This window comes from Nansenia antarctica (assembly GCF_963989245.1).
Source record: "Nansenia antarctica genome assembly, chromosome: 1".
Classification (NCBI taxonomy): Eukaryota; Metazoa; Chordata; class Actinopteri; order Argentiniformes; family Microstomatidae; genus Nansenia; species Nansenia antarctica.
In genome coordinates, this window is record NC_137674.1 from 94,754,503 (window position 1) to 94,769,685 (window position 15,183).

At 46.5% G+C, this 15,183-nt stretch overlaps 1 protein-coding gene across 1 annotated transcript; it reads left to right on the forward strand.

Annotated features, from left to right (window-relative positions):
* Positions 1-10,252: 10,252 nt before the first annotated feature.
* her6 (hairy-related 6) lies at positions 10,253-11,789 on the forward strand (the record flags this gene model as incomplete). Its single annotated transcript, XM_080550241.1, has 4 exons — positions 10,253-10,524; positions 10,665-10,760; positions 10,931-11,018; positions 11,278-11,789. The coding sequence occupies exons 1-4, from the start codon at positions 10,417-10,419 to the stop codon at positions 11,787-11,789; spliced, it is 804 nt and encodes a 267-aa protein (XP_080406367.1). The 5' UTR covers positions 10,253-10,416.
* Between the last annotated feature and the right edge of the window lie 3,394 nt (positions 11,790-15,183).

Below are 15,183 nucleotides of genomic sequence, written 5' to 3' on the forward strand. Positions count from 1 at the left end.
TTGGTTTCCACCAGATAATGAGCGGTGTGTGTGGTGGAGCGCAATGCGGCATGTTTTTACGTGCATAGCCCCCAGCCTCACACCTGGCCTGGCTGGAGCTCCAGCAACACCCCCCCTAACGCCCCCTGCCTACCCCAGAGAGGGAGGGGTACAGTGGGCCTGGGCTCCCTGGGTGGATCCCCTCACATCAAACAACCCCTCCCCCCAGTTTCATAAACAACACACCACTAGAGCCTGAAACCAGTTGGCAACATTTCCATGCATTTTTAAGGACTTTATGTGTGTGTGTGGGGGTGTGTGTGTGTGTGAGAGAGAGAGAGAGAGAGAGAGAGAGAGAGAGAGAGAGAGAGAGAGAGAGAGAGAGAGAGAGAGAGAGAGAGAGAGAGAGAGAGAGAGAGAGAGAGAGAGAGCAGTAGCTGGTGCAGATTCCCTCAGTGATGAGGGCAGATATGAACCTATGTTGGGGTGCCCCTACAGATCAAGCAGGCGGAACTCACGGACCAGGAAAGAAGAACACACACACACACACACACACACACACACACACACACTCTCTCTCTCAGTCGGGATCAGGCAGGAAGATCACACACTCTCTCTGTCACAGTCTCTCACATCAGGCTGCCCAGCAGTAATCCCCCCCTGTAACATTCATTATAAACTGGTGCATTGTGCCCCGCGGGCCAACCATGACTTTCCCAGGACAATTAAACTTACTTAGTTGAACAAAAAAGGTGGGGTGGTGAGGGAGAGAGAGAGAGAGAGAGAGACGAGGGAGTGGGGCAGAATAAGGGAGATACTTCTTTCCTGAAATGGGGGGTGAGGATGAGGACTGGGGGCTGGGGTTGAGGCCTGGGGGGCAGGGGCTTGGGGGGGGCATTGACTGGGGGCTAGGGGCAAGAGGCTAAGAGCTGGAACTCCAAAAGCTTGGGGTGGGGCTGGGGTTGGGTGGGCAAATGCCTGGATAGGGCGGACGTGGATTAGCCGTTCTCTCCGGGGAGTAATTGGCCGATGTGTGGGAAAAATCGACCCTGTTGTACTTCACCTCCCAATAATCTCCTGGAAATCTCTCCCGGTGGTTTTCTTGGGGTTTAATAGGCCACTGAATTCTCTAATCTTCCTGTCTGACTGGGCTCTTCACTTCCTGCCAAGTGTGACTGGCAGTACAGGGTGACTAAGAAGACCTTTTTAGAAGGAGAGAGAGGGGCTGGGTGACTCATTGACCACGGCCCACTCTGCCCACAGGCTACCCCCTTTCAACATGCCCTGATCTGTTTGGGACAAGCAGTTTGATATGGAGATAACAGCTCCTCTTATCTGGATGGGCTCTGAAGTCCCTCATTTGGCAGATGTTGTTATCCCAAATGGATCTCTTAGGTCCTGTGTTTAATCCTGTTAAGTCACCTTGCTCCCAAGACACAAGCACCAAGTCTCACTGTGCTGTTCCCCCGTCTGAACCTTTGACCTGGCTGTGTGGCTAGCTGACCACAAGACACTAAACGTTACTCTGAGTTCCAGTTGGGTCAGACATAAAGGGACCTTCCTGACCAGCAGGACCTAGGCCTACAGCCTGACTAGGTCAAAATCTAAAACTTACCGTAACCTTAACCCTAAACCATGTGTCCTCTTTTCCTGTTCAAAACTGGGTAGAAAGCTAGCCCCCTGTTAGCTCTGATTGGTGAATGCCACATAAGGCCAAAAGAATGAAGTCACCTTTAACACTGTAAAAGAGACTGAAGAAGAACGGGAACAGACACCTCCTCACAGTCATGCGAGATGTGCTGGAGGCAGAGTAGCTTTGTTAACAATGGGAGTCAATATCAGCTTACTTGCTTAAAGAGAGCAAGGACAGGTAGTGCCTGTGTCCATGGAAATATTTTCGAATTTTTTAAACAACGCTTTGGCATATAGTATTACTGCTCTTTTTTCTTGTGTCACATACCCCAGATATTTCATGGGAAATTATAAAAATGCTGTTTTACATACGGCTTGTGGTCATTGTTGCTCTTGAATAGCTCGTTCTCTTTTTGCTTTATCTGAAGCCTTCGGGAGTTGAGCAAGCAGGGCCTCTCCTCGTTTCAACTGTGTGTTTGTTTTGTTAGCCTCCCAGCCTTGCATGTTTGATACTTTATCAGTTTAGGCTACACTTTATCCGTTTAAAATGCTCACAATCTTAAAGTTTAGACCATTTTTATGTGGACGTTCCACCCGGAAGATCATACCTCCTGTATTATTCTGCAGAAATACAGCTAGGCCTATATGTATTAAATTAATATAATTACTATTACCATATACTTATGAATGAAATACAATTCTGAAGTGGACAACATGTCATATTACTCTATTGGCTGAGCAAGAATACAGTAGTTCTAAATATTATATATAGAAGTACTGTATTCTTGCTCAGCCAATAGAGTAATATGACATGATGTCCACTTCTGAAGTAAGCTACAATAGTTTAATAAACATGATCCACTTCTAAAGTAAGCTACAATAATGGAATAGGCTAAACATGAGAATAACACACTGTATAGTGTGACAGTGTGTGAAGTAGACATCATGTGCATTTGATATGTTCACTTTTTTGCACTGGGTAGCTAAAGCTTACAGGTGCACTAATACACATCTTACAATTACAGTATTGGGACTCTCATGTTAAGCAGTAAATAAACACTTGGTTTAATCTGATAATCGAATGCAGCAGCTAGTAGGCCTACATGATCCCAGGTTGTTGAGAGTCAATGGTGTGTCCATAATGCTAGGTGTTGTTTTGGGGTAAGTGGGTGGAGAAGTGAAACCGTTGGCTGAAACCAGCCTGAAGCCTGTAAGCTACAGACCAGGCCTGAGCTGTTGATGGCTCTGATGGTGTGGTTAGCTTGTCTCCTTACTGAAAGCTGATGCTGTTGTGTTGTCTGACAAGACTGCCATGTTCATTGGGGAACAATAGGGCTTGGCTGGGTGGGGTGGGAGAGGGGCCAGATAGGGTGTTAACATGGCCGAGGGGAAGAGACTTCTGTCGGGGGGGCGGCAAGGTGAAACCTTGTGTGGAATGTGTTGGAGATGAGGTAATGCGTGTGTGTGTGTGTGTGTGTGTGTGTGTGTGTGTGTGTGTGTGTGTGTGTGTGTGTGTGTGTGTGTGTGTGTGCAGGTGCGAGTGTGTGTGTGTGGGATGGGGGGGGGGTCAAGCCTCAAAAGGGAACCAGTCCGGCTCTCTCCAAGCAGCTACAATAGACTAGCAGTAGTTACTCTTCAAGGCCAGTTGGTGATGTCATGGGAACCACCACTGGGTTGCTAGGTAAGAAGAGACAGTCTGGAAGTAAACATGAAAACAGGAAGAATTGTTGTTGGTAAAACATCTTGCATGTAATCCGAGGGGGACTTGTGTGAAGTGTGAATATCCACTGGCCTGGTGTGACATCATATTCCATATGTCAAAATGAAGACTGACATTGCTTACACTAATTATTGTACGGGAATGTTGTCTTTGTATTGTTACGTTGCTATGTTTTGTCTCCCTCCCTTTCTGTCTCTCTTTGGATATTCTTGTCACTTTTCATTTCTCTCTTTTTCTCTACCCGTATGTACATATACTGTACTCTTGAAATAGTTTTGAAACTGATTATATCCTTTCTAATGGATACAGACAGTAAACTTAAAGTAAAGAGGACTTTAAGTCTTAAGAAGAAAGCAGAAAGCAGAAACCAAAACTATTACGATAAACACATTCCAATGAAGAGGTGTGTGTGTGTGTGTGTGGGGGGGGGGGGGCATTGTTGCTATTATGCAGGAGGGCTGAATCTCCCTCTTTACGGAGCCTTAGATCTCACAGGAAAGCAAGCAGCACTTGACCTTTCCAGCACTAAAGGAATATGACAGCCGTGAAGCCGGGAGAGAGAAAAGGGAAAGGCAAGAGACAAAAGCAGTACAAAGTGCAGCCTGCCACCAAATAGTTAGTTTGCAATCAACGTCAGTCATCCCTCTTGTGGGGACAGTTTGATTTCCACTTTTCAAATGAGGCGTTTATTTCGGGCCTGATAATAGGGCGGCTAAATTGAAATTGGCAGCTCAACAATCTACTGATAATAGTGGCGGCGCAGGAGATCATGTGAACAGAGCTTCCCCCCTCCTCTCTCTCTCTCTCTCTCTCTCTCTTCTCTCTCTCTCTTCTCTCTCTCTCTTTCCTGTAGAGGGAGAGTGAAAAGTATAATCTTAGTCACAATCACAGGGGTGGTAGAGAAAAAAAGAGAAAAGGACTAAAATGGAGGGAAAGAGAGAGGGGGGGGAAACAAGGAAAAAATAGAATAATGTGAGGAGGAGGGGGGGTGGGCAGACGAGGGAGGTGTGTGTGTGTGTGTGTGTCTGTGTGTGTGTGTGTGTGTGTGTGTTGGTTGGGGGGGTGGGGGGGGGGGGGGTCGGTTCTTTAATGTTTCTGGCAGCGGACCAGCTGAGGTCTCAAGGTTATCCTGGCTTTGCAAACTCCCACGGGAAAGGTGGAGTAGAGAGAAGGGGGGGGGGGGGGGGGCATGGTGGAGGGGGAGAAGGCTACACTTTTCCTCCAGGAGGGAGGCTAATGCTTTGGGGGTGTAATCCTGAGGCTCCTGCCTGATAAGGCTGTGGCCTTAGCCCAGGTAGAAGATTCAAAGTAGCAGCAGACCCACAGGCCTCCTGGGCTTCTTGCTCTGCTCGGCTCTGCCTACAGTACCACTCACAGACAGACACACATTCACCCTCCCAAGTGAAATCCCTGTCAGTGTCTAGATGTGTCTGTTAATACACAGCATATATACAAGCACTATATAAGTGCAGTCCATTTGCAGCAGCTAACTATGCTCAGACCTGCTTTTGTGTATTGGGAATGCCAGGTCTTCATCGACTAGTCTCCTCTCAAAAGGGGATGCTTTTACAAAGATCAAATGAAATTCAGCCTCAGACTTTTTTTTTCTCACCTGCTCCTCCTATTGGTCTCTGTACCCCCACCTAGCTGTACCCCACCTAGGGCAACTTTCCCCCTGCCTCCCTCCCTCCCTCTCAAGCATTCAGACTCTTTATGCCTTTATGCAAATCTAAGTCAGTAGAAGATTTGACAGGTTTGTAGCTGGGGTATGATGGCATTGATATGAGGTATCAGAGGGTTGCATGAGGGGGGAGATCCTCATCGATACTCGATACCGTGTGTATTTGTTTACACTAAACTCGGCCCTATTAGAGATAATGATTCCGGGCTGATTCATGCTGTCAGTTAAAAGAGCGGCGTGTGTGTCTTCAAAGCCTTTGCCTCTTCTGTACTGTCAACAAAGAGGCCCTCTTGAGGAGGAAACGGAGAGGTCTTATGCACCTGTAATTCAAATGTGCCAGGATTTCTCAGTGTAAACAACCAACACCTCAACGATACCCACCTCCCTCCCTCCCTCCCTCACACGGCTTCTCTGGGATCTGAGGTGTTTTAATGGTTATGGAAGGGAGGGGTGAGCCTCGATGGTGTGACGAGAAGGAGGAGGTGTAACGTTTGTGAAGAAAAACCTGTCTTACGGTTCATTATCTCACCGTGAGACAGTTCTCACAAAACAAATATTGAATTGGGAGTCTGGTAAGAATTGCTTAGATTGGACTGAAGTTAGACTTGACATCTTGAAACCGACAGACTGTTGTGTCTAATCTGTCCTCCCATCCCACAATTTGATGGTACAGTATCCAGTAGATATCCAGGATCCATCCAGTCGTCTTGATTACACTTAACTCTGCATTTGCATTTGGCTCTTAATGCCCCAGGCAGCTCTAAGCAGGCAGGCAGGCAGGCAGGCAGGCAAGCAAACCCAATCCACAGAGCCATCGGCCCGCCTCACCAGAGCTCCTACTCTCCAACCAACCAACGGCTTCCTCTCACGGCTGTGTTATACTCACCCTGACCTCTGACCTCCGGCGCTACTGCCTCCCCCACACATGCAAATACCAACCCTCCACCGAGAGGCATCAGAGAACGGGAGGGAGGGAGGGAGGGAGGCAGGGAGGGAGGGAGAGACCCCCTCAAGGCACAGTGATCTCCCCAGCCTCAGAAGTAGAGAGCAGCAGCAGCAGCAGCTTGGAGAGGCTCCAGTCAACACTGCCCTACGCATGGGCCTTGAAACACTCCTCTCTTACCCAGCCAAAACGCACCCCATCTACAGTTCATGTCTGCGAGGCTGAGGGTTGACCTGCACTGATCTGTGTGTGTGTGTGTGTGTGTGTGTGTGTGTTTGTGTTTGTGTGTGCGCACGCGTGCGTGCGTGTGTGTGTGTGTGTGTGCATGTGTGTGTGTCTATGAATCACTTGTTACCGTTTTTCATGCTCCCATGCACCTCCAGGCCCTTAGCTCTTTGCTCTGCTGCTGCGTGTGTGTATGTGTGTGTGTGTGTGTGTGTGTTCCTGAACGGCAGAGTGAGAGGGAAGGTGGGCGATGTGTGCGTCTGTATCTGGAGAGCCTCCAAACCCCCCTCTCCTCTCCTCTCCTCTCTCCTCCCTCTGTTCTCTCTGCTTGGAGGATCTCTCAGTTCTCTCTCTCCATTCTCCCAGTCCCTACTTTGATCACTCCCACCCCTGCTAAGAACACACACTCATAACAACATAGTACACACACACTGATATAGAAACAAACATACAAGTATACAAAGACAATGCACACACACACACACACACAGACACGCACACGCACACACGCGCACACGCACACGCACACACACACGCACACGCACACGCACACGCACACGCACACACACACACGCACACACACACACACACACACACACACACACACACTTAAAGCTGTTGGCACTTAAACCTACAACTGGATTTCATGCGTGTTTGTGCTTTCCACAACTTCTCAAAACACTGTACACTAACACGATGGCTGCAGCTCAACTTGGGTGTACTGGACTGCACACACACACATCCTCACTGACCAGTGCCCACTTCCTGGCAGCTTCGTCTGGCCTTGATACAGCCTGTCTGTCTATCTCTCCTCCAGCCAGCCCTAGCGTGGGCACGGCCACCTCCTCACCCCCGTCTCCCTGTGCCTCCGTGCCAACACCACCAGAGCCCGTTGGCAGCCGCCTCCGCTGTTCACCAATGGCTTACGCATTAAGCATGAGCTGTCTGTGATAGCGGGCCAGATTGTTTGTGAGTGCAATATCTCCCACTTTCACACGCACTTTAGCCCCACAATCACCTCCTCTTGATTGCATTATTGCTGTGTGGAGGTCCATGGTCGAGAGGCCTCCATAAAGATATGACCAGGGGAGAGACTGTAGTAGCAGGGGATGAGGAAGAGAAGGAGAGGGAAGAGAGAGACTAGAGAGGAGGAATGGAAAGGGGGAGATGGGGGTAAAGGGAGAGAGGGTGGGGTGAGAGGAGAGGAGGGAGGAGGGAGCCAAGGAAAGATGGAGTGATGGTAGGAGGGGAGTGGGGGGGGGGGGGGGGGGGTTGTCACAGGTAAGGATGGGAGGAGGGAAGGCTGTTATGGTCTCTTTTGAAGTCCCCCCTTTGACATGTCTGATTACCAAAAAAGAAAAACTGTACAATCATTTGATATATCAAATGAGAAGTTATTGTCCTTTTATTCAATGTTCCAAAACAAAATGTAGGCTATTTCATCGTTGGCCAAATAGATTCCATCAATGACCCAGTGTCTTTGAACAAAAGCCCTTTACAATAGAAATCTGTTTCGGTTGTGTGACTCAAACTGTTTCCCACAGCTCTTTTTTGTGATAGCGGAGTTGACACATAGCGGCAGGTAACACTCGTGGGACTGGCAGCAGCCAGGTGCAGCCGATAAGTGGCTGAACTCACGGGAAAAGGGAGGGACCGCCAGACCCAGGGCTCTGTGACTCAATTCAGTGCCGGGACCTCTTGCAACATGAGCGTGAGAAAGTCATCCAGGCGGAAAGGGTTTCAAAAACCTACACTTTATTGTGTTCTTTAACATCAATACATTTGTTTTGGAACTCAAAACAGCCATTGTAAACAGAGAGTCAGGTGTACACAAGTGGAGAGTACAGTAAAGTTACTGATGTAGATGTACACACTAGTGGACCTAATAGGCGTTTGGATGTGGATGCGTGAGGAATTACGGTGTAATTAAAGTAGAATAATATGATTATTTGTACATGTTATTTCAATGTTTTATAACTAATATTATATTATTTGTAAACATTTGTTTTGACCTAAATGTATGTTTGCGCTATGTCATGTGACTCGCAATTAAGGCACATAGTCGGCCTCCTGAATACTGGACGATGGTTAGGCTATGCATTAGATTCAGAACAGAAGCATAAACATTTGACTAAATGTAAAACATTTTAATAATTTTTCCAAATGCCGTTATGTTTTTTTGTTTTTTTTTCTGTTTGGTGTAAAATATTTTTATATTTTTTCTAAATGCCGTTATGTTTTTTTTCTTTTTCTGTTTGGTTTGTAGCTGTAGTAGTGTTATATTCTGCGCTCACTGCCGAGCCTATCAAATTCATCATCTTGCGGGCTGCCGCGAGCAACGTCCCGGAGTTTGCAGGCGGCAAGCCGACCAGAGCAGCGCCTTCCCCCGTCGCTTGCGCGCCACGTGTCGCGGGCTCTCTGCAGCAGCTGGAGATCACGCCCGTGGCTGCGCATATCAGACAGCCAGAGGCGCCCACTAAGCCCACTGTACGGGCCGGGGTGACAGAGAGAGCACACACCAGCCCCCCCGGGGCCCCCCCCCGTCCTGTCGTTAACGGCTGCTTATTTGATATGACGGGGGGGCAATCATTGTTATGTATAGGTAGAACATATTCTCAGATAGGCTTTATTTATGGACTTCTAAACTCTTTGGATGTTGTAGATTGTGTGTTGGCTCTAGTTATATTTACTTTTCCGAATAACTCGTTATTTTATAGTTCAACTTCAAACTAGTCATTATTTGCTATTAATTATTTTTTGTAATGACGTGGGAACTTTAGGCATACACTATGTGTTAATTGTGTGTAGCAATTAGAACCATTAAATTTACAGCTTTGCGCTTGCGTCTGTCTGTCTGATAAGGATAAGGAAATTAAATTATGACCTGAAACTCAATGCGTAACCGCTGCCCCAGCCCGACCGAATGCAACAAGGCAGCGCTCTAATCGTGTGCTCTCACTCAGAAATATCTCTGCTCTGGCTCGCATTCCGATAAGCCCGATCGAGCTCTCCAGTAGGCGTGGTTTTCCCAGGCTTTTAAAACAGCAGCTGCTATTTACCTTCCCTCTAATGTAAACCACCACCGCCACCCCTAGCCCGGCAGCCAAACCTCAACCACCGCGCTCATAAAACATCCTGGCACGTGCTCCACATTCACAATAGCGCTCGCATGCCGACAGATGTCAAAATGCCAAAATGTGTACAGCAGCAGTGCGCATTAAAGCAATACAGTACCAATCTTGACAGATTAGAGCAGAGATGGTTTTTTGATGTTATATATTTTTTAACTTGATCGGACAAGTTCTAGTTCATCTTACGACAATGGGACAATATTATGGTGAACGTATAGGCCTAATAGTTTCCCTCTTTAGGCTACTTTACTTGTATTTTTGGGCTTTAAAAATCAGAACATGTTAATACTAGTTAACTACACAGTAATTAGCATACTATTAACACAAGTGTATTGGGCCATTGGGGGTAGACTACACTAACGCATAATGTGTTATATTTGGAACTTAACGTAGGTGTGTAGATCATATAACCTACATTTAATAATACACGTGTGTAGTAAGTATAAATCCACTACATTAGGCTTCTTGTGTGCCGCCAGTATCTATCTTGCATCATGTGTTTTTCCCGGTGCGTATTGCCCTAAAGTTGTAGATCAACATGCCGAGTCAAGTCAGCTTGCACTCTCTCTGCTGGGTGGTAGTCAGGGGCTCAAGTGTTAATATGTAAACGGAATGATTGAAGGCAGTCCCGGTTGTGCCCTAAACCCGGGCCGTGCGCCATTGGCCGCCCGCTCAAACGCCAAACAACCAATGGGAGGGCGCCGACCACGAGCCATCCTCCCCTCGGGCCGCGTGTCCCTCACGCTGATTGGTAGAAAGTTACTGTGGGAAAGAAAGTTTGGGAAGTTTCACACGAGCCGTTCGCGTGCAGTCCCAGATATAAATAAGACCAACACGAAGTGCCGTCAGACAGACGCAGCTTTCGCTGGCAGTAGGTTATCTCCATTTCAGTCACACCATTCAGCCTGCCGCTCATTTTGGGGACACTTGTCTCTCGCATAGGTGCACTTACCACCCAGAACGGATTTTGTATCTCCGGAATTTGGAATTTTAACTCATCATAGGGTCCTGTGAAGACGAGCCGACTATTTCCAGTCATTTTGCTACTAACAGTGGACCGTAATATCGAGTTGCCGTTGTGCTTGTGGGATATTTCCGACACAAGATGCCTTCCGATATCATGGAAAAAAACTCTTCTTCCCCGGTGGCTGCTACCCCAGCCAGCATGAACACCACACCTGATAAACCCAAGACGGCTTCCGAGCACAGAAAGGTTGGTACCTGGCTATTTGACATATATATATTCTGTCATTCAAAATTACGCACATGCTGGTTGTTCAAACATGAATCCCATGCACGCAAAACAAGAACCACCATAGGCTTCTAATCATTTACCTTCAATATTTTCTTCAGTCATCTAAACCGATCATGGAGAAAAGGAGAAGAGCCCGAATCAACGAAAGCTTGGGACAGTTGAAAACACTCATCCTGGATGCGCTAAAAAAAGACGTAAGTTGTTATTTATAAGTTATACTCATTATAAATAAATCAGCTCCTTAATATAACTTTCTTAATAGTTTATTATTCGTATATTGGCTTAGAAAACATAATAGCCCTAATGCAATTCACATAAGAAAAACAGTACTCAATCCTAACGACATTGTCTCTCCTTTTTACAGAGCTCCAGACACTCGAAACTTGAAAAGGCGGACATCCTGGAGATGACGGTGAAACATCTCCGGAACCTCCAGAGAGCTCAGATGACTGGTAAGTCACCGAATCTGTTTGAACACTCGGGATGATTTCTTCCAGACTTCCGTCTGCGGTTTAGATCATGTTAGGCGGTATAGTCTTATGTACTTGGCCCACATCCGCTTTCCAAAGTGTCTCTGAAATATATCTAATTTTAGCCTTATAATAGACAATGCACTGCTGAGGATTATACTAAATATTTTTAGTTATTGCTGGGTGTTTGTGGGTGAAATCTTTCTTTATTTGACATTTGTTTCTCACTTTCTCCCAATAGCTGCTCTGAACACTGATCCCACCGTTCTTGGGAAATACAGAGCTGGATTTAGCGAGTGCATGAATGAAGTCACCCGGTTCCTGTCCACCTGTGAAGGGGTTAACACCGAGGTCAGGACGCGGCTTCTGGGTCACTTGGCCAGCTGCATGACCCAGATCAACGCCATGAACTACCCCACCCAGCACCAGATCCCCGCCGGCCCTCCCCACCCGTCCTTCGGCCAGTCCATGGTACAGATCCCCAACTCATCGCCACAGGGGAACGTCATGCCCATGCCTTGTAAAGGGGGCTCCCCGGCCAGTTTGCCATCAGATGCGACGAAAGTGTACGGCGGCTTCCAGATTGTACCAGCGACAGACGGACAATTTGCCTTCCTGATTCCGAACGCAGCGTTTGCGCCCAACGGCCCCGTCATCCCCGTGTACGCGAACCAAGTCAGCACGCCTGTCCCGGCGGCTGTGTCGCCCGGCGCACCGTCAGGCAACACGGACTCAGTGTGGCGGCCCTGGTAGAGCAAATGGACCTATTCATAAAGACTTTATATTGACACTTAGTTCGTCTTCGTTCAATGTTACAACATTCTGTTTGCATCTTTTTTTTGTATTGCAATGCGTTAAATGAAAAAGATTATGCACTATATTTGTATAGCCTATAAAGGGAGTAAAGTTCATATTGAAATGCGATTTGTATTGTTGAAGTCTGTTCACTGCATTTTTATATTTGAGGTGTCTTTTTTTACTGTGTGATGCCAAAGATATGTTGAATGCTCTTACGTCTTAATTCTTCGTTTTGGAAGACAAATAAATGTGTAAAGATATTTCAAAGCAACTGGTTGTGCTTGTCTACTTTATGTCTAACATTGTTCGGTTCAATTGTTGGCCCGTTCACAAATCCGTAAACTGTTTTATGAGTATTTTGATCCTATAACGTCTTATTAATCAAAACAAATTGGTGATCTCCTTATAGGCCAAATATGTTTCCGTTAAAGTCCCAAACTTCTTTATGTGGTCACCGTCACATTTATCATTTCTAAAATCAGTAATTTGGAGCGTCAATTGGTCATATTATTTCCGCGCGCAACCGCCTGCCAACTCCAAAAAGTGGATTTGTTGTGCCATTTTTAACTGTTTGTCATGTTGCCAAACATCTAAGTAACAGCACCATAACAAAAAGCATGAACTGTTCATTGTTATTGTAAGCCTATACCATAATTAGTTAAAAGGAAAACGCGGTCATATGCAGAGCCAACGCATGTTGCTCCCAGTTGAATCGACCTAGAGAAACGTGCTGGATTTGGACCTGGATAGGCCAGGTGTGATTTGGACCTGGGTAGGTAGGCCCGTGTGTCTCTTGAGTCCAGGTGAGTCCAGAGGCGAAATTAATTAAACAGGACAGGAGAGGGGACAAACTTCTCTGAGCTCTATGCCTGGGATAAAGAGGAACTATTACCCTAAACCAAATACCAATCGGATAATATTGTTGTAATATTATTGATACACATTTGTACTGTATATGTTACACCTAACCCAAGTTTCCAAAGTCATATAGAACAGATTTATATTTTCTTAACATTATTTAGTTAGCGCTATTGCCTATGCTGCTACTGCTGCTTCATATTAGCCTAATGATAACAATAACTTACCAGCAGCCTTAGGTCTATAGGCACTTCATATTAATGAGTGAGCGTCGCAACGTTGTGGCATTATCCCTTACCATAGAGTGAAGAAACTGTTCTTTGTCAGTGTGCCAAATGTATTTAAATGTAGGCAACAGTTCAAACCAAAATGCGCCTGTTAAGATAAAACATCAGATTTCAGTCACGGCATTGAGTGGAGAGGGTGCTTGTTTAAGGAGTTTAGAGATCGCGTGCGCCATCTAGCAATGCAGCAGGGTACTGCAATCTGATTGGGAGGGCTCTGATCAATATTCATGGAGTCGACTGCAATCATCAGCTTGCTGTTAGGCCTATATTTGTTAGAAACTGATTTGGATGACACCAATTGAGAGACCTATCTTCTATTTTATCAGTGTTGAAAGGAAACAATACAGTTGTGTACTTGGTGAGAGAGAGAGAGAGAGAGAGAGAGAGAGAGAGAGAGAGAGTTAATTTCTCCATGGTGTGGCTCATGTCTGTTAATCAAACGGTGAACTTCTAAATGAGAAGTTTCAAGCAACACTTCATGTGTTCATCTGTGATATGAAGTCAGTTCAACTGTTGGCTGTTCACACATTATAACTATACGTGGGTCTTACTGTACATGGGGCTTTCTTACATATCCCGCAAAGGTTGTCCAAACATAATCCAGTTTAAAATAAGGTATAAAGACATGGTCTTCATAATGTACAGGGATGATGGTGGGGTTGATAATCAAAGAGGTGTTTGGTGTAGGGGTTATTGTTTATTTATTATAATTTATCATTTGAGTTCCTAATATTTATTCTTTATTTCCTTTTTTTATGCAATTAAGTATGTAAATACGATATTTGACTTTTGGGTACGCAGTATTTGTATATATTACGAGATTGTATTAATTCAAGCATTTGAACAGGAAGCATCTTTATGGAGAAAGGGTAGGATTAAATACGTTTGTTCTTCTTCTCACTCCTTTTTGAATAAAACAAGTTAAATGTGCTTGTGCTTTATGCTTTGTATTGTAATTCTATTATTTTGTTTGTTCGTTTTCCGTTATATTAATTATTGTTGCTGTATCTTGCTTTCACATATTTGAAATAAACATCTCAATCAATCAATCAATCAAGGTCAAGGTTGGTGGTGGAGAAGCTAAGCCGTTTTTTTGGTTTCTCTAGCATCTCAACGAGACAGAGAGAGAGAGAGAGAGAGAGAGAGAGAGAGAGATAGAGAGAGAGAGAGAGAGAGAGAGAGAGAGAGAGAGAGAGAGAGAGAGAGAGAGAGAGAGAGAGATGCAATGTGGTGGTGGACATATTGATATTTCTCCTACCTTGGTCAGCGGCACACAGATCTATTGGGCAGAGGGTGCAGAAAGCTCGTTTGCCTCCCAGATCAGAGAGAAGCCTTGATCATGGTTCATGGTGACAGGGGGAGGACATGCTAACCACTGGCATGGCCATGTGGTAGCGTTCTGCCCAGGTGTGTGCCGGGCCCTCCAGCTATTCGAGTGTGGCCATTCTTTGAAGGGGGGGTCATTGCAGGTGTTTGTAATTACCAATCTGCTAAGAGGCACAAAGTGTGGATAAGTGCCATCATTTTAAATTTCCATCACACCTTTTTACAGGGGCCAGGGCTCCCAGATTGAAGCCATGTGTGGAGGGAGCCACTGAGGACAGCCACGGCCAGAGGGTCCGAAGGGGTGAGGCTAACCCTAAACCGGGAGGGGGGGGGGGGGGTTTGGGGTTCAGGGGTAGGCCTACCACTCGGTATAACAGTCAGCCCCAGTGAGCCAAAGGCCCCGTGAGCCCCACCCCACACACACACACACACATGCAACATTCCCACAACATTCCCACAGCGTTCCCAACAACGTTTCGTTTCCTGTCGCGGCCCAGAGCCACAGCTGGATGCAGGACGTCTGGGAGGCACGTGGTGCGACCCAGACGACACCCAGCTGCTCCCCCCCCGCCCGCCCTTTCGCTTCCCCCTTCCTCCTCCCCAAATCATCATCATCAGCAACAACCCCCCACTCCAAGAGAACAGCTTTACGAGCCTCTCCGATTACCGAGCGCAGTGGCCGCGCTGCCGGAGTGACCGCACACATGTCACAACACGACCAGGGGGTTAGCTGCCATGCGTGTCCATTAACTTTTCCCACACTCCGCGCGCATGCAAAGAGGAGGGGAGAGTGGGAAAAAAAAGCCTCTCTGCTTCCTCCTTGGCTCCTAAGTGCTACCATATGGTGTGATCTCTCTCTCTCTCTCTCTCTCTCTCTC